A 25,961-nucleotide genomic window follows, 5' to 3' on the forward strand; every position below is an offset into this window, starting at 1 on the left:
TCATACAAATAATGTCCAAAGTCTTGACTGATGTATTTAACTAAATTCCAATATTTGCATAAAAATATATTGTGTTCAGCCACATTCTGTAATCCATGTAGATTACCAAACAGATTTCTATTTTCAGATCTGGAGAAATAACTGAAAAGTTTGGAACAGTCACAAATCACAGACGAGGTTCGGCTCTTCTGGTTTTTTTCTCCAGTTAATGGGATAAAGATGCCTCTGGCAACACCACTTTATCAAAGTAGGAGTATTTCAAAGTGTATCACAAGTTACCTCTGATATTTTTCAGATGACAGCAGGTAATTGCAGTATAAACATAACCTTTTATTTTCATAACACTTACTCTGCTCTCAGATGGAGGATAGGTTCTGTTTCCCAATTTAAATTTGGACCTACATGGAAAACTGGGATCAAAGGGAAGTGGTAGGTTAATGCAGTAGATGAAATAAAGGATCATAATTACAGGGAAGTTACAGACCAACATGAATGTGAAACACTGCTCATTAACAATATTATCAGTGTATCATTACTTTTTTTTTCTTCTGTAACTTTCAATCAAGACTGATTAGGGAAAGGTGGCCGAAGGTAGGAACAAGGGCCAGTTTCAAAGAATAGCTGCTTTAAGGGTATCAAGGGCATTTCTTCAAGGTGATGAAATATAGTGACTGCTCACCCTACTTGTATTTCATCTTGTCATGGTTTAATCCCTCTTGCAGGTATCACACAGCCACTTGCTCACTCCCATACCCTCTTCCATAGGATAGGGGGACTTGGGGAAAAAGGTAAAACTTACAGGTTGACATAACAGTTTAATAACTGAAAAAAAAAAAGAAAAGTAATAATAACAAAAAGGAAGACAACAAGAAGAGATGAGTAAGATACACAAGTATACACATAATGCAATTGCTCATCCTGGATTGACTGGTGCCTAGCCTGTCCCTGAGCAGTGATTGGTTCCTTCCACCCAATGCCCTGGGTTATATACTGAGCATGATGTTCCAGGGTCTGGAAAATCCACTTGGCCAGTTCATGTCAGCCCTCCTGGTCATGCTCCCTCCCGGCTTCTTGTGTACCTGCTTGGTGGCAGAGCACAGGACACTGCAAAGTCCTTTATATAGAGTAAGTACTATGGTGCAACAACTGAAACATCAGTACGTTATCAACATTGTTCTGCTAAATCAAAAATATAGCACTGTACCAGCTACTCGGAAGAATGTTGACTTTATCTCAGCTGAAACCAGGAACACCTAAATTCCAGTAATTCTTGTATTGTATAGAGAATGCTGATCAGCTGTGTTTCCTACTGTTTCTCATGACCCTCATCCCCAAATACTGATATTGATGTAAATTCTCCCCCATGGAGCCACAGCAGTGTGCCCCTGTTGCCTGTGGGCCGTTGCCACAGGCAATCCATGGTGTCTGGCTTTCCCCACTGAGGGAGTGGTGTTCATCAAGTCTCCATAGTCAGTTTTCTTGACACACGAGACTTCATAGAACCCTAAAATTGTCTGAGTTGGAAGGGATTTTAGAGATCAAATAGCTCAAACCCCCCTGCCGTAGGCAGGGACACCTTCAACTAGACCAGGATGCTCAGAGCCCCATCCAACCTGGCCTTCAGTGTTTCCAGGGATGGGGCATCTTCAACTCCTCTGGGTGGCCTGTGCCAGCGCCTCCCCACCCTCAAAGTTTCTTCCTAACATCTAATGTAAATATTTTCTCTTTTAGTTTAAAACTGTTCCCCTTTGTCCTACACACCCTTGCAAAAAGTCCAATTTTCCTCTTTTTCACAAGCTCCCGTTAAGGACCGATTTGCCTCAATGAAGTTTCTGCAGAACTTTTTTCAGGTTGAACAAGCCCAGCTCTCTCAGCCTGTCTTCATAGGAGAGGTCCTCCTACTTCTGTTCATCGATGCGCTCCTCTGGACCCTTTCCAACTGGTCCAATGCCATTCCTGTGCTGGGACTCCAGAGCTGGATGCAGCGCTCCAGGTGGCGTCTCACCAGAGCAGAGCAGAGAGGCCGAATCCCCTCCGTCTTCTGGCCACGCTGCTTTGAATATAGCCGAGGGTACGGGCAGCTTTCTGGGCTGCCAGCGAGACTCCCACCCGTCTTGCCAAGCCGGCGTGTTCAGAGGCGCGGGTCCAGCCGGACGCCTTGCGCTGAGCCCGCCCGGGGCGGCACAGGAAGGCCCTCCCCTCCCGCCGTACCCTCCCGCCGGGACCCGCGGGGCGGGGCTGCGGCTGCGCCCTGCGCCGGCCCGGCGGCTGCGACAGCGCGGGGGGAGCGCGGGGCGGTGGGGCCGGGTTCCCTCGGCGCCCCGGCTCTGGCGAGCCAGCAGCGGTCTGGGTGCGCAGCACCTCCCGCTGCTCGTGCCCCGGGGGAGGAGTCCGTCACGGGGCCGTCTCCGCCCTGAGCCGGGCACAGGCAGCGCGGGTTGCCGCGAATGGCGCTCGGCGGCGGGGGAAGCCTGTGCCGCCGCTCGCTCCCCGCGCTGGGCCGAGCGGCTGGCCCCGCGCCAGGCCGGCGCCCCTGCCCCTGGAGTTCCTGATCTCGCCGGACGTTCTCCTCGTCTTGTGCGTTTTTGTAGTTCTTAGCAATGTACTTGCGTCTTCTCTCTCTTAACTGCTTCTGAGCAAGCGTGTGATAACCCGCACGGCTGAGCAACACATCGCCCCTGAGCTGCACGGACGAAAATACAGTTTGGAGGTACGGATAAGCATCAGTTCTCTTTGAGTTTAGCAGGAAGCTGGTAGAGATAGTCAGGACTATGCGTCTGAATTCCTCTCCTCTGCGCCTGCCCCCAGATAACAAAAACTTTTGGTCTATTTTTTTTTCTTTCTCAGTTTCTCTGTAAATGTGTGAAAAAACCACTATTTGCTTTTTTGTGTAATGGTTACCTAGAAGTTTAGTAAGAATGGAGATTAAGCTAGATGTGCTCATCTCTACGTGTATCAAGCAAAGAAAACCATGGCCTCGCATATCGTGGGTTGGACAGGTAAGTGCAATGAACTCGTTATATGAAATTCTGCAAAGAGTTTTAATTGTATAATACTTTGCACTTCCACTTGCTTTAGGAGGGTGTAAAAACAACCTCAGGAAGTGATTTGAGTGCATCTTAAGGGTTATCAAAAGAAACGATTTTTATCTTATATATATGAGGCTGGAGATTCAAAATTTCTCAGGGAAACATTGCAGAGCCTTTTTTTTTCCTACCCCAAAGACCCACACCTTAAATGAGATTGTTGCTTTGATGGTTCTAGTTTTCATAACCTTTTTTACAGTACATTATGGGAAATGAGAACAATTTGTTTTTCCCCATTGCATCCTGCATCTGTTGAAAGACATTCTTTCTTAGACTTCGATAAAATGAGACTAATTTTTTTGCTTCTATGATTTGAATTTAGGAAAGTTTGAATTTAAGGCTGGGTTTTTTTTTTTCTATTGAAATCACCAGCAGCTATCTCACTCAATTAAACACTGTAAGACAAGATAGCTAATGTCCAATTTTTGTCATTTTTTAGCAGGTACTTTAGTTGAGGTACTTGGAATAACTTTTTAATAATAACTGTAAAAGTGGTTGGTCGTTTGAAACCTGTGAATCAAGTTCATCATCAGTATAGGTCCATGGTAGATATGATGTACTGTAAGGCAAATATACCAAAGAATTAAGTTAATATGGCAATTGCTGCTGTTACTGTATTTTTCCCCTAACATTTTTTATCTCAGCATTATTTTTCAAGCTTGTGTAGAAAACAGCATTTTGAAAAAATTAAATGCTCTTTAATTCTTTCAATAGGAAAAAGAAGCTGTTTTTCTTCTAGATGGTAAACGTATAAATGAAATTAACCTGGCTTCAGGGAAGACGAAGAAGAAAATCCCTTCGCTGCAGTCATTGTTGAAAAATGTGGTTGTCTTAACAACATCAGGAAATGGTTAAGTATAATACCTTATGTATTATAAACTGAGGTTATTTTATTTGTATTTGTAAGAGTCTGGAAAGGCAGATATCTAAAGGATCTGCCAGTTCACTGTTAGCTCTAAAACTGTGGCTAAGATGGAAGGGAAGTAATTTTAAGTACTTCACAGTAATATCCTTCAAAACTTCTCTTCCCCAATGAACACAGCTGCTTGGTTGGCAGGAATACTTACAACAGGAGAGCTATTTCTTTGGAATAAAGATCGGGACTACTTGAAAATTGTGCCAGCAATCGAAGAGTCCAAGAAAGTAGTAGCAGCAGCAGAAGGTAGGTTTCTTTTCAATTAATCCTGTAAAAAAATGAAATAGAGGGAAACTTGTTTTCCATTCTTTAAAAGCTATTACGTGAGTAAAAACTATATTCTCATATTGTTTTGCATTTGTATGATTTGTATGCTAGATAAACTTTGGCAAATGTCCTTTGTTGTTTGGGTGATACAGATTTTTCATTTATTAATCCCCTGTAAATAGTTCATTTTCAAATACTCTTAAGTGTATTTTTTTAATGGTTAATTTTTTTCTGTATAAAAGCATTCCTGACTAGGTTATCAATATTTTAGAGCAGATGTACATTTGATGTAAACAGTATATGGATAATTTGAAGCCTATTCTCTAGGTGGGCTTTTATGACAAATGCTAGCTGGAGAGAATAAAATCAAGACACATATTTGCAAACTTAAGTATCAAATACGGCCTTGTATTGGATAGCGTCACTGATACCAGCTTGTAAAGTTAAGTGTTGCAGAAGAAATTCTGTAATTTCAGGGAAGATCAGTAGTACACTTAAGAGCTAAAAGGAATCCATAGTAGAGCCCTTAGACAATCTCAGGAAACATCTCTAATGGTTGAGTGTTGTGGGAAAGATACTTCATAGGATGCATAGAGATGAACATCCATCTGACATTACTGCTGCCCAAGGTCTGCCATCAGTGGTGAAGCTGGAGATTTAAGATGCTTAACATGGCAGCTTGGAGTTCTTGTCATAGATGGGAAGAAAAATTTGCTTCTTCTGTTCTTTTTAATTCTATGTCTAATGACGGAACAAAAACTATTCTGGCACATTGTTGTGTTTGTTGTTATTTTTTCCCTCCAGAGTGTTCAATGAAGTTGTACTTGTATGTATCTGGAGATGGCAGAAAGGTACTATTAACTACTCCTACAGCATGTGTCTTTCTTTGGGAGAGCACAGAACACAAAAATACAGCCTCTTGTAAAAATTTTTCTTCTGGGCGTTGGACACAAATTTTACCTGATGAATCAGTCATATTGCCTTCTACTGAAGAAAAAGAAACTGGAGTGCATGCTGCTTTCATACAAAATGAGGTAAGTAATAAACCCTAAAGCAATCATTTTATTTCTTAGTTAAATTAGAGCAACAAAAGCTTCAGTGAATTTTGAAAGCCATGTCTGCCTCTTCGGCATTTTGCGTAGGCTTAATAATTTGGTTCATGTTACATTTAATGACAACATAAGAACAGCTATACTGGATCAGATCAGAGTGTCTGGCCTATTTATATCCTTGGCAGCCTTTACATTTCTGAATGACAACATTGTATTACTTAGTCTGAATTGAAATAGCTATTGATCTAAATACATGGATAATTAAAGAGAAGTTTGTGTGCGATGAGCTTTTTGGGATTGTTTTGATTGTTTTCTCTTTTTTTACAGGTACTAGGTGATTGCTGTTTATGTGCTTTTGTATTTTACTCTGGCGATTGTTTGGTGCTCACGTTTTTGATTCTTCGATGGCATGAAAATACCTTTAAAAATGTTAGGTAAGTTCAAAGATATCTGAAGTTACAACAGCTTCAGGAACATTTTAATTATTTTTTATAGTTGGGATTCAGAGATGCAACTGAACACATTTACATCATGTCCAGTTAGCCTATGGTTATAAGCACCTACTTATGTTCACATATGTATGTTTATAGGATGCCCTCTGTGATTTTAAAGCCATTCTCCCCTGTCCTTTACATGTCCCCTGTAAAATATGTTAATATAACAGCATTTATTTACATATTCCATACTTCATTATCAGCTTACACCCAGATAAAAATGTGTGTATTCTTCATTCTATGTATATGTATACATATGCCTGTTGGCACGCACATGTGTTTCAGTGTCATAGTTTTTTGCATTATGATAATAGAATGTATTTTTCTTGGTTTTCTTATATTGCTTATTTTATATTTTCTTATATTTCTTATACAGCCATGAGTGCCCTGACTACCTCTTCCTCTTCTTTATTATGCGGATTTGTGTATTTTATTGGTTTTCTGTTGCCCTTTCCATTTCTTTTGCTTGATGAGAATAGTGTGTCTTTATCTGGGTTGGGACCAAATACTGACACAGTTACACTGATACAACCAGTCAAAAATGCAATTGAGTAATAATCTGGAGTATATGTGTAGTCCGTTCCTCTTGCTGGGTGACATATATATCTATGAGTTTAAATGGATATGTCCTCTGCAGGTGTTACTTGAATAATTTGCTAAAATTTTGTCCCACACATGATGTGGTACAACTGCTTTTGTTATATGATGTTCTTTTTATACTGACTTACTAATGATGTCCTCCTTGACCTAATCTTCAGTTTATCAAGGGCATGGTAATTCCTTTCTGGTAAAATAAAAAATGAAATAGAGCATAAAATACTCAGTGCAGAAATGTCTGTCTGTCTGTCTATCCATCCATCCATCCATCCATCCATCCATCCATTCACATCATAGTAGTTGCAGCCTGAAATTGTAACCACATTTCTCAGACATTTTACTAATATTTTCTTATGCCAACTTAGGCTTAGTTTCATTGCTTGCTGTTCTTTAATTAATTTTTTCATATTATCTTTTTTTTCCTGTCAGTTGGATGGCATGCTTCAAGACAGAATTGTATTTTCTGTCATGTTATGAATCTTTCTAAGATCACAGAATGGTTTGGATTGAAAGGGACCTGTAAAGGTCACATAGCCTAACCTCACTGCCATGGGCAGGAATACCTTCCACTAGATCAGGTTGCTGGAAGCATAATCCAACATGTCCTTTAACACTTTCAGTAATGGGTCATCCACAGATTTTTGTTCAGAGCCGCATAGTGTTGATTTTCAAATTCTGAGTATTCCTGGGGTGGATGGTATTACAAGGTCTGAGGAAGCTCTTCCGGGCTAGAGTGCAAGTGCCTCAATTATGTGTCATTGTTCTATATAAATTTGCATGTTCTAGACTTACAGCCCAAATTCCCATCCCATAAAAATAATTCTTAGTGCTCAGATATAATTTTTAAACTTGAGTAAATACAAAATTTTTTTTTCATTCGTAAAGCATATGAAGAAAAACAGGTGGGTTTTTTTTTTATAGCTCATATTTTATATGATTTTGTATTGCATGATTTTTTACTATATAGGAATAACCCCATTCTGCAAAATGGAGTGACCATTTGGTTTTGTTGTCTTTTTGTTGGTATTCAGTTCTTTGCCATACCAGATCCAGTGGGTACAGCAGACTTGTTCTCTTGTTAACTTGGTTCCTCTGTGTGTGTCTGTAAAGTCAAGGGGAGCTCTGCTATGTGCATTTGCAGGAGATGGACTCCTGCTTGCAGTAGCTGTTAACCAAACTAATCCAAAGGTATGTATGACAGGGCATCATTTAAGCTAAGAGTTCAGTTTGAATGAAGTGGTAAAGAGGATTTAAAAGCACAGTTTTAGGGCGATTCGTCAGCACTCATAAGGGGACATGGAATTACATTCACATTGATATCCACAGCTAAAAAATTTTACTACAGCTCATAATTGTTTGAATGTGTTGTTCAGCTAGAAGTAGGTATAAGATTATCTGCAAAGATTCTGGGTGATTCTGATGCCATGATGATTTTTTGCCTTTTCTTTTAAACCCCTTTTATACCTTTTTACAACTTCTGTATTCTTAGTGCTTTTTGCCTACATTCTTGGACTTGTTTGTCAAGCTGAGAGACTAAACATTTTAGAAGCTTTGTAGCTAGGGATCAGTGTGCCCCAGACCCCAAGGTCCTCTCCAGAACACATTCTGTAAACTAAGATAGAACCATCCAGGGGAAGGTTCCTTGGGGAGGGGGGGCTCATTCAAGCCTCTCATTGGGGAATCTTTGATAGATATGCTAATTAGTAACACCTATAATGCTGTACCCGATCTTTTGGGAGGCACCATAGTGTGCATTTCAGTGCATTCGACCTGGACGTGTGCACCTAAGGATCCTTAAAATAAATACCAAGGTAAAATCCCTTTTTCCCTTCTAACTGTGTTTGACTCTTGATTTTAAGACCAGGAAGAGGCATCAATTCTCAGTCAAGCCTCAGCCTAACATGTTTTGGAGTTCCCACTTCATAGTGTTATTCCTATTAACAACTCAGAGGTCAAATTTTAATGTACTTTTTAATGCTTATGATGATGGGGAACATGGACCAGTTTATTTGATGTACCAAGCTGGGATGATGCAAACCTTCAAACCTCCAGTTGTTAATTACCAGAAAGACTAAAGAAGACAGATCTTACATTGAGTGTTTTAGAAAAAGTTATGTTAAAAAGAATATTGAGTCATATATTAAGTATATCATAATCCTTAGTTATTTTTCAAGTGTTGAACAAGGTGTAGAATTTAATAAATATTCACATAGTAGTAAATACTGAAATGCAATGTCATTTTCATGTATAGTAATGTTACCAGTACACCAAATATAATGCATAAGTAAATAGTAGACTTTTTTTTACAATAATGACATTTTGATACAAACATTTATGATGTCTTTACATTTATTTTTTCTTTCTAGGCAACTCAGGTTTTATTTTTAAATACGTTGAATTTTGTAACTGTTTCGGGTAGCCTTCGAGGTTGTAGTAGCAAGAGTAGCATGACCCCATCCAGATTCATCAGGTCAGTAATTGATGCTGTTTCTCCTGCTGTTGGGGATTTTTTGGTTTTGTGTTATGGCTTATTTGTTTATTTTATAACTATCCTAACTCTCTGATGCAGAAATTTGACAGAGAAAAAATATTTTTTTACCTGCCCAATTTAGATCTTACTGGGTTGGCGATATGTGTTGGACTCCTGATAGCCTTTTCTTGGCTTGCATGTTAAAACGTGGATCTTTGATTTTATTGACATGTATGGGTGAATTGCTGACCTTAATTGCTTCTGGATGCTCTGTAGAATTTGGACCAGCACAGTTTATTCCATTTCATCCACTAATAACATACAGGTAAAAGGGTTTGAAAAGGTTTACATATTTCTGTCTTATGGTGTTACCTTACTTTCTATAATATTTATTATAATTTTGCATAAATGTAATCTTTCAAATTCACTCTTTTGCTTTTCATGTGTCTTTCCAATATCTGTTTCTCATTCATAGTTCTCTTCTATTTCTTATAATGCGTTTGTCGTGATGAAAATTGACATTGTGACAATGTAAGTATACATAAAGTGATTTGTTTTTCTAAAACTGTTTGAATTTATTAATTGCAATTAGCATTTTTTAATGAAAGAAGAAAAAATGAAACTTACGAAAGTGCTTAAAGTGCAAATTTATTTTAATCCAGTGCTATTTCTCTGCTCACTGTTGAATTTTATGTATAGAACCTGATGTAAGATATTGTAAATAACATATTTGCATGGACAGAAACTAGGTAGTTTTAAAAATGTTGTTTGGGGATTTTCTAGACCTGAATTCTGAGATTATGCTGTTGGGTGCATGAGAGAGTAGAAGGTGATAAATACACTTTAGCATAAACTGAAAGTAACACAGTCAAATAGAAAAAACAAGATAGAATCTTAGCTTTAATTTTTTTTTTTAAATCTTACTAATTTTGCATGCCTTAAACCAGATAGTGTAAGAAGGTAGTATACTGCTTTGAACGCCTTCACAAGGTTTTATATTTACACACTATCTGGTTGAAAAATCAGGTACTAAAATGTATTAAAATACATGAATTATGATGAGATATTGAATGTATGCTGCTACTTTTTTTTCAAATAAACACAGTGTATTACGTGGCTAATAGAATACATGTATTACACAGTTTTCTGGAACTCAGGAGGGATTTCTGTATAAGAAAGACCTTTCTGAAAGAGAAGATTTGTGTGTTTATATAATTTTTCTATTGAATGTCCTAACTGATGCTGAAATTGTGAGATTCAGATTTTCAGGATTCTTTTGTCTTTCATATATGACTTTCTTAGCGTAACCCTTCAAATTTCATATTCCAGTATTTGTCATACCAAATAAGAGCTAGATAAGAAAATGTGATATAGAAATTTAAAGTCAAATTATGAAAAAGTACAATTATTACTAATGAAATAATAAATGAATACTGAAAGCTGGTTTTAATTTATTTAAGTTAAAAGAAGTTGCTACTGTAGTAAAATACTGGCATCTTGCAAGCATAAATAGTGTTATCCAGAGCACTCATCCTGCAAAAGTTTAGACACTTCCCTAGGATTCTGAAAGGACTTACTTGGATAGTAGAGTGCATGGTATTACATGTTATGAAGTTATTCCTGTTTGTGATTATTACATATGATAGTTGCTTCTTAATTTTTGATGTATTTCTATTTTAGACAGCACCGCTCTTTCTGTCGAGACTCCAGCCAGTCTCTTGGTTCTTCAGATTCTGAATGTGACCTCATGAGACAGAGATTCTCTGTTGCTTCACATCCAAGACTACCCTACCTCATTGTCTCTGATGGATATATGATAACACTGCTAAGATTTCCTAACAACTTTTCGCCATCAGGACTTATAAGATCCCTTCTGCTTGATTCAACCCAACAGCTTGAAAATATCCATCAGAATTTGCTGAACTTCAAGGTAGGGTTATGAACTGTTTTGCAGGCTTTAAGTAAAAAATTTCATGTGCGTGAAAAAGTGTAAAATCTAGACTGAATACCTTTGAATTATAAAGTTGTTTAAACATGTTGATCTGCCAAACAATGAATACAGTTTTACTGAAATTTTATTCCTTTGATGTCTGGGTGATATTTCAGTAAAATGTAGTGGGTGGGACAGTCTTAATTGTCACTATATTACTTTTTGTTGGAACTGTAAAAGAAACAGGGATATCTGCAGCTGTAGAGTTGATTCAGGGCATTGACAGGCATTATGCTGCTCTGACAAACTCACCCTTTCAGAATGATGCAGAAAGAATTCTGTAAATCCTCTCTAACTTTGTCCCAATGGTTCTGCATGTATTTGTCTACTAGCTGTTCAGTCAAGGGTGGCAATTAAAGCTTAATTAAAGCATTTCTGTTTAATTTTCTGTCACTTCTAAATTGAGCAAAGTCTGGGAGAAGGGAAACCATTGAGGGAAGAGGTCCTGGTACTGTTGCTGACCACATAAGATATAACAGATACTTAGTTCAGAATACCTGCATTTGCTGATAGAATGCAACTTCTCAGTTGCAATTCAGTTTCTGTTCTGGATTTTTGGAGAAGTGAGCTATCATGGTGTTCCTGCATAAGCTAGAATAGTGAGCTTGAGGATTTAAAGAGGTATGTATAGTAAAAATGCAGAAAAATCCTACATACAGGCAAATTTCTAGGCATCAAGAAAGCAGATTCTTTCAAACTAAAGTTGTCTGGTCTGAGAGATTTCTGCTCCCCAAAGCATGGTCAGATGATAGTTTGTTTCTGTGCAACAGATGCTTGCTGACCTGTTCTCCCTTTCTTTCTGGGACTTTTGAACTGGAGCTTTTTACATCAGTCACCAATTTCCTTGACTTGTTTAGAAAGTGTCTGTCTTACTAGAAACTGATAATATGTTTTCTGTTGTTGTTATTTCTTTTAGTCTAAAGGGAGATCTTGGTATTTGAGATCACTGATGTCTTTAAAAGCTAGTCTTTTAAAACAAGTTCAAAATCAAAGTTCTATCTTCTCCACCATTCCGAGATTCCTGGAGGAGGACACAACAGAAATGAATGAGAAAACCATGGATTTACTGGTACTTAATGGCATTTTTCCACTTATGATTGTGAAATTACACAAGTTTAAGGTATTATAAAGGGAAATAAGTGTTGTTTTTTTTTTTTTAAAAAAGGTTTATTTGTTCTTGTTACGTGTATTTAAAATAATCCAATATTGGTTAAATTCTCTTTTTCTGTATAGGTGTGAGGAACATACTTATTTTCTTCAACTGATACTTGATTTTTATTTTCAAGCATATTATTTCCTTCAGTATGTATTCACTTTTGGAGGAGTATGTGCCAATCTACATATATATCAATTTACTGTGTTTCAGTACATAGAATGGTTTGTGTTGGAAGGGACCTTAAGGATCATCCAGTTCCCACCCTCTTCTAGGGGCAGGGACACCTTCCACACGTCCTGGCCTTGGATACTTCAAGGATAGGGCAGCCACAGTTTCCCTGGACAGCCCGTTCCAGAATCTCAGCACTTTCACAGTAAAGAATTTCTGCCTAATGCCTTATCTAAGCCTGCCCTCTCTCAGCTTAAAACCATTGTCCCTTGTTCTATCACTACGTGACCATGTAAAAAGTCTCTCTCCTGCTCTCTTGTAGCCCCCTTTATGAAAGGTCCTGTAAGGTCTCCCTGGAAACCTAATACTTTAGCTTCACTTTATAATAAAATGTATGGGGCTGTAGAGTATTTTAATAACAGTCTTATCCTTAGTAAAAAAGGTACTTACCTTTATCCTCAGTTTTAGAGGGTTCTTCAATCAGTTCCAAAATCTGTATTTGTCTTTTGGAAGAGTGGCCCTGTGATCATAGCTATTGAAGAGCCTTTCCCGACTTCATTTCATGCTTTTGCATTTTGGTTTGTTCTTTGAAGCTTTTGAGCTTTTGTTGAATAGCTTTTATATCTTACAGGTATCTGGCAAAATCTCTGTCTTGTACTCTAGGCTTAATGAAGGACAGGGTTTCACTTTCTGATACAGTATCTACTGCTGTATTGGCAGTGTAATTTTGTTGTTAGCTAATTTAGTTTCTGTCTGCCCAACTGTTTTGCAAATAACGACATTTAATTTGAGATTAAGATGAAATTGCAGTTTATTAAATGTACTAGCATTTAAGCAAGGTAATTGAGCATAAAAATTTCATTTGTGAGACTCACTAAATGTTGGTTCGTAACAGTCTATGCTCTCTCTCTCTGTCAATAATAAACTTGAATTAAACTGTTGATTTTTTGCTTGTCTGATTTAGGACCATGAAGAAGAATCAGACAATGAAAAGCAGTTTTGCAATAACCCTTCCAGCTTCTATAACCAAAGAATTCATTCGTTTGTTAGTAAAGCTGATCAAGGCTGCTTAGAATTTGCATCAATGTTTGATACCATCCATGCAGAAGATGATATTGAAGAGAAAGATAAATCATCATTGGAACTATATTCCATTCAGAAAAACCTCCTTGGTGCATGGCAGATAGGGATTTCAAAAAATACGGAAGAGAAAGATGTGTTACTGAATTACACAGTGAACTGCATTATCCACTTTTTCAGCATTGTTCAGTTTGTGAAATGTACTTTGCCAAACCAGGATGCATCTTTAAACAAGTCTGTGAAGAACACTCAGTGGATGCGTTGTATCCTGAAATATTTTCAGCAGTGTTTGACTGTCTTGTACTGGCATTCAAGAGCCAGTGTGACTGGGCATGTGGCAAAACTGACATTAGAAACTTTAAAACTGATGCTTATACATAAGCGACAAGATCAGTTGTTCTCAAAAAACCTTTTGGCATGCTTCTGTCTTTTGAAAATGGTTTCTCACACCCTAAGCAGAGTATGTGTAATACAGTACGAGAATTTTTTTTCATCTCCTGACAGTAACATTCTTGTGGAACTTGACTCACTCACTGTGCCTGTTTTCTTAGTTCTTGATGACAGTACTACTCAGCAGTTCAGCTCACTGAAATCTCTGCTTAGAGAGCCTCCTCAAGTAAACCGTGACACAGAAACAGAAAAAAGGTATGAATAATCTTTGCATGGGGAAAAAAAAATGTACAGCAAAACTAGGTGATCAGGCCCAGCCAGCACAGGTTTATGAAAGGTGGGTCCTGCATGACCAACCTGGTCTCTTCTGTGACAGGTCACCTACTTGATGGATGAGGGAAAGGCTGTGGGTACTGTCTACTTGGACTTTAGTAAAGCCTGTGACAAAGGTTCCCAGAACTTCCTCCTGGAGAAACTGGCTGCTCGTGGCTTGGACAGGAGTGCTCTTTGCTGGGTTAAGAGCTGGCTAGTGGCTGGGCCTGGGGAGTGGTGGTGAATGGAGTTACATCCAGCTGCAGCTGGTCACTGTGGTGTTCCCTAGGACTCAGTATTGGGGACAGTCCTGATTAATATCTTTATCAATGATCTGGATGAGGGAATGGAGAGCACCTTCAGTCAATTCACAAATAACACTAGGTTGAGTGGGAGTGTTGATCTGCTAGATGGCAGGAAGGCTCTGCAGAGGGATCTGGACTCACTGCTTTGATAGGCTGAAGCCAATGCTATGAGGTGCAGTGAGGCCAAGTACCAGGTCCTGCCCTTGGATGAAAACAACCCCAGGCAGCACTGCAGGCACTATATCAGGCAGTATATCAACAGGCTGGGGTAGAGTGGCTGGAAAGCTGCCCAGCAGAAAAGGACCTGGGGTGCTGGTTGACAGCAGGTGCACATGAGCCAGTGTGTGTGCCCAGGTGGCCAAAAAGGCCAGTGGAGTCCTGGCAGCAGGACCAGGGAAGAGACTGTTCTTCTGTACCTGGCACTAGTTGAGGCATCAAGTCCTGCGTCCAGGTCTGGGCCCCACAGTAGCTGAAAGGGTTGTCAAGCATTGGAGCTGGCTGCCTGGGAAAGTGGGTTGAGTCTCCGCTCCTGTAGGTATTTAAAGGATGTGTAGCTATGGTGTTTAGGGATGTGGTTTCGAGGTGGACTTGGCAATGTTAATGGTTGGACACAATGATCTTGTGGGTGTTTTCCAACCTAAGTGGTTCTTCATGATGGAACAAAAATTGTATGAGTTGAACTATTAACTGCAATACCCTTTTGGGGTTTTTTTCCTGCATTTTACTCCATGGAAAGGAAAAGATAAACAATTAAAGCATGCAGATTAAGGCTCAGACCTACAGTTGAATATAGTTTGCTTGTGGTGACTATACTATCACTGCAAATCAGCTTGGCGATAACTGATGAGTTGACAGCTGACACCAGGCCTGGTAGTGCAGCATCAAATCAGGTATCAAAAATTTAGACGGTTTAAGTGCCTCTTTTGCATTTCACTCTTTCCCAGTTTCAAACTCTATGGAGCAAGAGTCTGCTCATATGCAATATATCAATAATGTCAATTTAGTCAGCAAAGTTTTTATTCATTATGGGTGTGGTGTCTCAGCAATAAGGAAAACCCATTTATGGAAACGTACTAAACTGTCAGAGCTATTTCTTCCATACACATAAAGTTGAAAGACACTTAAATGTGCTGTCCAACTTTTGGGAAAGTATACTGGTATCACTGGTGTATTTCCATACTGCAAAACTCAAATTAATAAAAGTGTGTTATTCACAAGAGCAGGCTTCTTCTTTCCAGAGATTTAGAACATAAGAAGCATTATAAATCACAAATTTAGTCCTGCTGCAGTAAAACGTATTTCTTAAATAATCCTTAAATGTAGTACTGTGTTCATTGCAAATCTGATATGCAAGGTTTAGTTGTCTCCAAGAAGGTAATCCGTATTTTTGATTAATTGTGCTCCAGGTGCTGAGGACTGTGCATATGACTGACTCTTTATGTGTTAATTATGAACCCAGTAGTACTTGAAGATTCAGATGTGTTGCACTTTTGTGCAAGCTTCTTCGAGTGTCTAACAATGTGTATTTGCTTGCATTGTTAAACTTATTATGTATCTGAGCAGGTACATCTAATAGGACTGTGCTAGGCAACAGGGACTTGCCAGCCCTAAAACCATGCTCTGCAGCCTTGTTTTCTTGTCTTTGCTTTTCTGTGTTAGACTTTAGTTGTTTTCTAATCAGTCATGTTTATAAAGATGCTGATACCAGTTTTGAGGTTTCTCTGTGTGAGATTATTTCATTTCCCCATTGTTTAGCTAGCAAGGAGATGAATTTTGGGGGCATTTAGATGCTTAAAGTAGATTGCTGTGTTAAGAAAATTCAGAAGAATTAATGTTTGTTAGTCAAAAATGAGGCAAAAAGTGTTTCATTTTTCCCCCTCAGTGAAGTCAAGAAAGTAGTTGATACAACTTAATTTTCAGGTGCATAATGCAAAATAAAAGAAAGTAAGAAATTGATGTAAGCAGCTTTGTTAATTCTTGCTTGATTCCATAATATTGTATTTCTTGAATTACAGGTTGACTGTACTATGGCGACTATTATATAAGAAAGTGCTTTGGTATCAAGTGCAGCTGAAAAGAAAAGTGAACAAGAATGCAAAAGAGGCTTCTGTTGTCTCCTTGCTTTTAAGTCATATACAAGCAACCATTCAGTCTTCAGGAGTGACATTAGAACAACATCTGAAGATGAATTCTATATCTGGTTTGTAAAAACGTTAATTGAACACTAGGCAAATTAGGTCCAACTTAATAACAATGAGTGACTACCAGATTTTTAAAAAGTGAACTTCGGAACTTGAAAAATTCTTATGTCCTTTGTTTTGTGTTGTTTCTGCTGAAGTAAATGGGCATCACAATTTGTCTCTTCTGTGTAGAAATCTTGTTTTCTCCATGTAGTCATCAAGGGCATGAGCATGTTGTATTCACAAATGTAGTCATCTTCAAGTAAGCATCTAAACTAGGGTAACCTAAGATAATTGACTTAATCTAGCATATTTATTTTCCAAGCAGTATATAGTTGTAGCCTAATTTCTTAAAATTTACTGTCCTGTGTTCTGCCTTCCTTTTGACTTCTACACTATTAAGCCCAGCATCCCATTTATGTCTCCCTCTAGGATTCTGTGTCCTTGCCATGTTGTTGGTTTCTCTCCCTTAAATGACAGCTCTAGTTCCTCTTCCTCCAACACTCCATACAATGCATGAGCTCCTCCTGGAGGAAAGCTCCTCCTACATTACCTGTCCTGGTGAGGAGTATTCGAAGTCATCTTCTCTCAGATACTCAAAATTTAGACTTAATTGTGAGAATAGAAGTTTACTGGGGACTCACATGTTTCATTCTGCTTTCAGTGAATCTCTGATACTGAAATAAGAGCATATGTATTTGTACATGTAAAAGTAACTATGTAGAGCTTTCAATTTGTTAATATGTCGCCTTTATAGGTGAGGAACAGTTCCTTTTAGGCTCATACAGAGAAGCTGTGGACATTTGGAAAAGATCTCTTTGTGAACTCAAGATAAAAGGTAAGGGATAAAATCTTTGGGGGTGGAGGGGGTAAGTTGTATCATCACTTTACATTTGTGACTCTGTGTGCCCTTCAGAAAAAGGGGATGAGACACATAAAGGGTCTGACACATATTTGAAATCAAGATGGGATGAATAGACACCAGACCAGTTGCTCTCTGAGAAAAGTCTGTGAATTTCTATTTTGATACCAGTGCTTTCCTGTGATTATGAAGTATTCCGTGCAGAAAAGCTCTAGATATATCTGTGAGCAAGAAAGAGACAATGAAAAATAGATGAACAAAAGTCTATTCCTTTAATAGCTGTAAAATAAAAAGAATTAGTGTTTGGAAAGTAACAAAACTTGTCTCAGGAGTTTTCGTAAGAGTTGATTTGAAACATATACCACAGTCTCTTTCCAGGCATCATGGGAAAATTTTCTGCTGGTTATTAGAATTATTCTGCTGGTTATTAGAGGAATACATCATTGAGGAAAAACTTCAGAATCTTGGAAGCTTGGTTGATGCTGAAGTAACTCCACTGTGGTTTAGGCATTCTTTCTTTGAAGTCTAGGCTTCCTTAAGCTCTCCTATCTTTGTCTCAACAGTATTTCAAAACAATAGTATTGTTTTGAAAACTGCTATATCTGCAGAAGTAAAAATGTTGTGGATGAGCTTTAACTTACTAGGGATTTAGAGGTTGTATAGAAGGATCATACTCTAAAATAGCTGCTCCTGATTTCTTTTCCGCAAAGTATATGTTTATGTAGATATGTTTCTGGAGAGGAAAGAACTAGTACTTTCACTTGCTGCATCTGTTTTTGTGTTTGTTTTTTTTTCCAATTGGACTTCTGCTTTTTTAAAAATCTTTTAATGCAGGTGGAAAAAGAGCATGTTTTCTTCAGCGTAGATACTATCTTGCAATACTGTTTTGTCACCTGTATCAGTATAACATATCTGAAGCTCAGGGACTCTGTGATCATCTGGTAAGAGAGATTCTAAGGCGATCACAGCTTTCCACAAGTCAGATGGAAAAATTTTCCGGTATGTTTATATTACCTAAAAGTCTGATAAGGTATGTTGACACTGTTGAATAACCTAGTGTCTAATTTCTCTGCCCTCACATGCATGCTTGACAGCTTTTGATGCTTTTCTCTTTACACTGTTTTCAGTGACTTTAAAGACCTTTTTCTGATCCGCAGATGATATTTCAGCTGCACTTGTAATATGTGTTTAGACAACTCTCACTGTCTTCTGGTGTCCTGCTAAATAATTTTAGACTATAATCCTCTCAAGGAAAGACTTTGGATAAGAAAAATAGGGGGGAAATTATGTGAATTGATTTTATACTAACTTTTTTTATGATGCAACATGAAAAAATAGCAGATTTTAGTTTGGCTGCCAGTCCTAATTTGACAGTGGGATGTTTTTGCAGGTGCTTGTAGTTTGTTTTTGTTTTTACAAAGTCTAAATCTAAGTGAAATCTGAATTTCCAAGTTTGAACAAGTGTTTTTTTGACTCAGTGCTGGTCTAAATTTGGATACTAGAGGTCCGTCTCCAGTCATTAAAAACCTAGTAAAAAAGTCTTCTAATATTAGTATAATGTGTAATTAGTGTAAAAGATTAAACTCTGTAAGTTCTGAAAGCTTGTCAAGGAATTAAGTAAGTTTGCTCATTTTAAAAGAATGTTTTATAACCTGTGAGTAAATAATTTTAGCATTCAGATTCAAAATAATTTTTCTCATAATGTTATAATTTGATTTTTTTTTTTAGATACCAAGTATTTTCAGCATGAACTATGGATGGTAACCAGCATCCATACTGACACTGCCATGGCTGTGATTCGATCCATGGCACGATTCATGGCTGCTTATTTCACAAAGCAGCTGCTCTATATCTTTCCCCCACATAACGTTGACATCCTTCATCCACTTCACATCAAACAAGGTATTTTTTTTTGCAAGTAGTTTTAGTTGCTTCTCATGTGTATCAATGATGTCTGTTATGCTTTAACTTGATGATCAAGTCAGCTTTTCAGTGGAGTAGGAAACAGAAAAAAAAGTATAACTGATAAAATTTTTTGTTCCAACAGATAGGATCATTTAGGTTGGTGAACACCCATAAAATCATTGTGTCCAACCATTAATATTGCCAAACCCACCGCTAAACCATGTCCCTAAACACTGCATCTGCACGTCTTTTAAATACCGACTGGAATGGAGACTCAATCCACCTTCCTGGGCAGCCAGGTCCACTGCTTGACAAGCCTTGTAGAGAAGCAGTTTTTCCTGATATCCAGTGTAAACCTCCCCTGGCATAACTTGAAGCCATTTCCTCTTCTATCACTTGTCACTTGGTAGAAAAGATGGATCCCAACCTGGCTACAGCCTGCCTCCTTTCAAGGAGTTGTAGAGAGTGATAAGGTCTCCCCTGAGCCTCCTCTTGTCCAGGCTAAACACCCCCAGCTCCCTCAGTTGCTCCTCACAAGACTCATGCTCCAGACCCTTCACCAACCTTGTTGCTCTTCTCTGGACAGTCTACAGCCCCTCAATGTCTGTCTTGTACTGAGGGGCCCAGAACTGAACCCAGCATTCAAGCTGGCTTCACCAGTGCTGAATACAGAGGGACAGTCAATCTCTTTTTCAGTTCACTTAGGGAGAGTAGTCTCTCTTGCTCATGCTATGGAGACATCTCCACAAGAACAGTTCCCTTATGGCTTCAATGTCACAGCAAGACAGCCGCCCAGGTTGGTTCTCTGCTCACATGTGAAAGTCCCTTCCCCGACCTAACTGCTTTCCCCACAACTGTTTTTGAGGGTCCAATCTTGACCTACTGGGGTACCATTTTAAGGTTGGGCTGTTCAGAAGCAAAGGTTCTCTTCACCTATCTCTGGGAGCATCTTCAGCTCCAGGAACAGAGGTCTTCTTCTTCTTCCCTGGGAGCAAGGGTCTTCATCACTTTCATCTCTCTCTGTTCAAGCTTCTCATCAAATCACAGCTACTTCAACATTTGCTTATTTCAGCACAGATACTTTTGCTCACAGTTGCAATTTGAACGCTCCACCCCCCATCCTTTCATGAAATTACAACAGGTACTCTGATGTATCACAGTCCATCACCATAGCTTTACAACAGAATTTCAGCTTCTAGGTTTGAAGCATCTCCTCCTTCTCCTCCCTCAGGGTTTCAGCTCTTCCTTCTTCACTGACTTTGGTGTCTTTATGGTGTTTTCTTCACATGCCTTCACCTTTCCTTATCCTCTGACTCGGGAGAGGATTGATGTCTGCAGGCTTCATCTGTTCTGGACAATCTTACAGCACTAAGAGAGTTAATCTCACCCAGGCCCCGCAGCTGGAATTCGCCTCTCACTGTTGGTCACATGATCTTTGTGGGGCAGTGGCCTCAGATGAATTTTGGCCACGCTGGGCGAGGGCCAGGCTGGCCGAGCCATGCAGCAGGGCTGCCTGCGCGGAGCAGGGCCGCGGAGGGAAGAGGGCCGCGGAGGGAAGAGGGACGCGGAGGGAGCAGGGACACGGAGGGAGCAGGGACGCGGAGGGAGCAGGGACGCGGAGGGAGCAGGGACGCGGAGGGAGCAGGGACACGGAGGGAGCAGGGCCGTGGATGGAGCAGGGACACGGAGGGAGCAGGGCCGCGGAGGGAAGAGGGACGCGGAGGGAGCAGGGACACGGAGGGAGCAGGGACACGGAGGGAGCAGGGACACGGAGGGAGCAGGGACACGGAGGGAGCAGGGACGCGGAGGGAGCAGGGCCGTGGATGGAGCAGGGACACGGAGGGAGCAGGGCCGCGGAGGGAAGAGGGACGCGGAGGGAGCAGGGACACGGAGGGAGCAGGGACACGGAGGGAGCAGGGACACGGAGGGAGCAGGGACACGGAGGGAGCAGGGACGCGGAGGGAGCAGGGCCGTGGATGGAGCAGGGCTGCACAGCTCCAGGGTGGCTGTCTCCCGGCCGGCCCGGCTCGCACTGAGGGGGCTGCGCTGGGTGTCCAGCGAGCAGAAGCAGCTGAGATTTCAGCCAAGCCGTGCCGTGGCTGACCCAGCTGGGCCGCGCCCTGGGCCCTCAGTTACCTGTCCAAAAGCTGGAAGCAAGAGAGCTTTCCCGGGGTTTGTTCGTTTTTAAATGTGGGTCACAGAGGCATGTCAAGCTTCTTAAGTGGCTTTAAAAAGTTGCCAATATTCAAACTAGCCAGTTGATTGGTTCTGTCAGGTCTAGAGGAAGCTGTAAGCACCTTTTTGCAAAAAAGCACTTTGGTGGCTGATGGAGCCCTCTTTAACTAAAAACCCAAACTATGCTAAACCATGACACCCCTGCACCACAGTTAGGCTGAGAGGTTTGTAGTTCCCCAGACCCTTCTTCCAGCTCTTCTTGTCAATGGGTGTCTCTTTTGCCAACCTCCAGTCAGCTGGAACCTCGCTGGTGAGCCAGGACTGTTGGTAATGATGGAAGCTGGCTTAGTGAATACTTCTCCCTCCGTACCCTTTGGTGCATCCCATCCAGCCCAGTAGAACTGTGTGTGTCTGTCATGGGTTAGCAAGCATAGTCCCGGAAGTGATGTTCTTGCAAAGGGGTGCTTACATCTTCCTCTGTGATCTGACAGAACCTGTCAGCTGGCCAGTTTGAATATGGACAATTCTTTGAGCCACTTAAAGTTGTGACCACCTCTGTGATCCACACTTAAGAATAGACAAACCCCACCCCCCACAGCTCTCTCTTGTTTCTGGTGCTGGGACAGGTGGCTGCGGGCCCCATGCGGGGCCCAGGGGGCCCGGCCCAGGCCCTGCTCAGGCCAGGCTGGGCTGGGCCATGGCCATCCTGGAGCCGATGGGCCCTGTTCCACCCGCAGAACACCCCCACAGCCCTGCTGGGGGCAGCCGGAGCGGCTCGGCTTCACCCCCTCTCCAGTGAGGCCAAGATTCAGCTGAAGCTGCACCACTGTCCGGCAGAGGCCAGGTGACCAACAGCAATAAGCGAAATTCCAGCTGCAAGGCCCAGGTGGGATTAACCCTTTTATTGCTATGAAGAGCTGAAAACCTGAGGGAGGAGAAAGAAGAGATGCTTAAAGCTGAAATTCTGTTGTAAAGCTATGATATATCAGAGCATCCCGTTGTAATTTCATGAAGGCATGGGGGGTGGAGTATTCAGCTCGTAAGCAAAAGCACCTGCGCTGAGATAGGCAGATGCTGATGCAGCTGTAATTTCATGAGAAGTTTGAACAGGGAGAGATGGAAGCGATGAGGACTTTTGCTCCAAATGGGAAAGAAGAAAACCTCAGTTCCTAGAGATGCTCCCAGAGATAGTCCTGGCGATGAAGATGAGGAAGACCCTTTGCTCCCAGGGAAGGAGAAGGGCCTCTGTTCTTAGAAATGAAATGCTCCCAGAGATGGGTGAAGAGAACTTTTGTTTCTGAATGGCTCAACCTTAAAATTGTACTCCAAAATCCTTCAAGAGTGGACCCTCCAAAGCAGTTGTGGGAAAAGCTGCAAGTTGGAGCAAGGGACTCACATGCGAGTAGAGAGACTCCTCTTCCTAAATGGACTGAACAAAGTTACTTGGAAGTGGGCAGCTGTCTCATTGTGATAATGTTTTCATAGCATGAACAAGAGAGACTCCTCTTCCTAAATGGACTGAACAAGGTTATTATGGAAGTGGTAAACAGACTGAACATCTCAAGGGTTGTCTTTTTACATTGTCCCTTGGAGAAGGGAGAAAGGTGGGGGGAAGAGTTCTGAAGGTGTGGTATGATTTTTTTCTTCTTCTTTTAGGTCTGTTAATAAACTTCTTTATATTCTTTCAAGTTTGGTGCCTGCTTTGCATTTCTCCTAATTCTTATCTCACAGAAGATAAACAGTAATGAGTATTTTGGGCCAAACCACTACACGAAATTGGTGTTTCTGCCCGGTTACAAACCGAACCCGCTACAGTGTCTTAAGTGGTGTATGAGGTTGCTGACCACTTTCCCTTGGATTGGGGTCTTCGTTCTGTTTGCCATCCCTGTCTTCCAGCTCAGGGGGTTTATTAATCAGAAAATTGGTCTTATTACTAAAGACTGTGGCAGGGAAGGCATTAAGTACCTCAGCCTTTTTATCAACTTTTGTCACAATTTTGACTGAAGATCTGGCTCTGACTGACTTTATCCTCCCAGAAGTGAGATAACAGCAGTGCTTAAGAAGTAGTTGAATTGGATCTGTGATCCAGTGTGACCCCAACTGAAAAGCCAGAGGAAAGCATTTTTTGCTTATCTAAAAGTCAAGCTCTTGGAAGCCAAAATGCTTCAGATACCATATTGTCAAAGCAAGTGAGAATGTCAAGTTGCTTTGGTGTTGAACCCAAGTAGTATTTGTTAGTTTAAGTCCTGCTTCTCAGCTTTTTCTGAGAATTACTATTTATCACAGTGAGTGATTTCAGCAAGATTCCATTTGAAGATTTCCTTTGTTAGGAAATTTTTATTTTCAGAGTTATGTTTTCAAATGTTTGTGGGAATAAAGATTTGTTTGAAAGTATTTTAAGTACTCTACCACTAAGTTAATATTATAATCCCATATATTTTTCTACAATGTTAACTTACTTTGATTGATTATGTTTTCTGTAGTGTATTTGAATACATTGAGTATTTTTAATGTTTCTGTACAACAGCATGCACTGGTATCTACTTCTTTCTTCATGGTCTTTTGGACGCTTTATTTGGACAGCTTTCAAGATAAAACCTACAAAATAGAACCTTGATTTTAATATTGATTAGGCAAAGATTGATGTATGTGGTGAGAAAATCGTGGTAAAATTAGTTGCACAAGCTGGATTAGTCTGAGTATCTCCTAAGTAATGCAATTGTCTGAGCAAAACAGAAACTGTGAGAGAAGCAAATAACTGCTTAGAATTCATGTTGGTCAGCACCTCTCCAGGAGAACCAGGAAGCAAAACCTTGAAAAAAAAATCTAAATCTAAACAAAGAAGGAGATATTAAATTTGTCTGAAGTTTGTCTCTATACATTCTCCTAAAATCACAGAATCACAGAATATTATGTACTGTTCTTTTTCAAAAATGCATTTTAACATTCTGTCTTATGCAGTAAGTAGCAAAGTGAGTACAAACAATGTGGGTACACTAGGAAAACTCTAGGAATTTCCATTTATCTCAGGTGTACCCTCTGGCATATCCTACAGATACAAGGAATATTTGCAAATGATCCATCAGTGTGATTAAGTCTTTAAAGTAAAAAAACCCACCAGTTTTGCGCTTGCTTGCATATCCCACATTATTAAGCAGAAAAATAGCCTATTCTGAGCACACTATTACACCATTGCATGAGCTCCCTGTGCCTGCTGCAGATAAACTTCCATAGTGTGCCTCTAATAAAAGTAAATTAATAATAAAAGCAGTAGTACACTGAAATGGTTCCCCAAGCGATGTGAACTAATGAATTCTAGATTATTCATCTGATAGCATGCGGGTTTATGTAAACTTTAAAATGTGTTTTTCATGTCACAGACTTACCTCCTCGTGTCATTCCACTGCAATACTGTTTGGTTACCAGAGCTGTGGGGGACCAGAACCTTTCATCTGTGTGGACACCTGAATATGCTCTTGATTTGTTCTTTATTGGTGGACTCATTCCAGAGGCTGTGTGGTTAGCACACACACTTGGGGACTGGAAGCTCTCTGTTTCAATTGGTCTGGCCTACAAGCTGTATTGTCAGAACTCTGATGAGCTCTCAAGGTAAATTTACACTTGGAATTAGTATACTATATTTTGTTATATAGTTATTTGCATGAAGTTTATTGTGACAAGCCATATATATTGCCTTAGAAATTCATGTTCCCAGGCTCCTGGTAGGTATAGGACTTAAGGTGTTATGATTAATTATTTTAACATAGGTATTCATTTAACAGATCTTCAGTGGATTATGTATGGATATTTCTTTGTTATTCATGAGAAGTTTCTTGTTATACTTTCAGACTGAAAAAAGCAGAGTGTCACCTGCCATTAAGCTTGTTACCAATGCAGACTTTTCAGGAAAAGTTACAGTCTCTATTAGGACAGCCAGTAACTTCTGAACCATCAGGACATACTAAATACAAGAAGTTCACAGGTACTTGAAATGAAAAATAATTGTGGTTATTTTTCATGTTATTTGACTACATACTCAGTATGTATTGTACTCTGAGAAAGAAACAATTGCTTTCTCTTCTCCAGTCTGTGTATTAGTGTTGTAATGTATTCAAGCACTTTAACTTCGTGGGGGTGTGTGTTTTGGCTTTGATCATTCCAGAAATGGAGTGTATTATCAATCTTGTCTTCTGTATTTGTATTGTCCAAACTCCTATTTGACTATATTTGATATTAACTTGTTTGGAAGAAAACTGAAGCTTCGTTAAACAAAAATTTAATGTATTAACAGTATGGGAAGTATCATCACACTTGAAATTAGCTACAAGAAGGTGTTCAGTTTTGGGTTTTCCTTTCTCTTAAAGTGGGTCTCCAGGTGCAGCAGCTAGCAAGGCTGTGTTCCCAGTAGGCACATACACAAGCACACATACACAGCACTTACATACAACTGGCCACACATGAACACCTACAGACCTGCTCACTGCTAACACGGGCAGCACCAACAATCCTAACACATTTCCCTCTCCTTTTCGTCAGGGTGAAGGTCTGCATATAGA

General features: G+C 40.0%; 1 protein-coding gene across 7 annotated transcripts in view; it reads left to right on the top strand.

The window, feature by feature from the left end:
* The first annotated feature begins 2,293 nt into the window (after positions 1-2,293).
* Positions 2,294-25,961, top strand: part of CPLANE1 (ciliogenesis and planar polarity effector complex subunit 1) — a 60,210-nt gene continuing 36,542 nt past the window's right edge. For 5 of the 7 annotated variants that reach the window (XM_082301464.1, XM_082301466.1, XM_082301465.1 and 2 more), the window contains exons 1-18: positions 2,294-2,710; positions 2,848-2,999; positions 3,801-3,936; positions 4,129-4,248; positions 5,074-5,303; positions 5,649-5,755; positions 7,444-7,600; positions 8,779-8,882; positions 9,025-9,207; positions 10,563-10,812; positions 11,789-11,941; positions 13,161-13,921; positions 16,299-16,483; positions 17,221-17,301; positions 18,160-18,324; positions 19,054-19,227; positions 24,786-25,014; positions 25,254-25,387. In XM_082301464.1, the coding sequence (XP_082157590.1) occupies positions 2,919-2,999; positions 3,801-3,936; positions 4,129-4,248; positions 5,074-5,303; positions 5,649-5,755; positions 7,444-7,600; positions 8,779-8,882; positions 9,025-9,207; positions 10,563-10,812; positions 11,789-11,941; positions 13,161-13,921; positions 16,299-16,483; positions 17,221-17,301; positions 18,160-18,324; positions 19,054-19,227; positions 24,786-25,014; positions 25,254-25,387 (3,250 nt within the window). In that variant the 5' untranslated portion in view covers positions 2,294-2,710; positions 2,848-2,918. Of the gene's footprint in view, positions 2,711-2,847; positions 3,000-3,800; positions 3,937-4,128; positions 4,249-5,073; positions 5,304-5,648; positions 5,756-7,443; positions 7,601-8,778; positions 8,883-9,024; positions 9,208-9,357; positions 9,414-10,562; positions 10,813-11,788; positions 11,942-13,160; positions 13,922-16,298; positions 16,484-17,220; positions 17,302-18,159; positions 18,325-19,053; positions 19,228-24,785; positions 25,015-25,253; positions 25,388-25,961 lie in introns of those variants that run through there. The other 2 variants (XM_082301469.1, XM_082301470.1) reach the window with 2 other exon arrangements.

This window comes from Coloeus monedula (genome assembly GCF_965178545.1).
Source record: "Coloeus monedula genome assembly, chromosome: Z".
NCBI classification, from domain to species: Eukaryota; Metazoa; Chordata; class Aves; order Passeriformes; family Corvidae; genus Coloeus; species Coloeus monedula.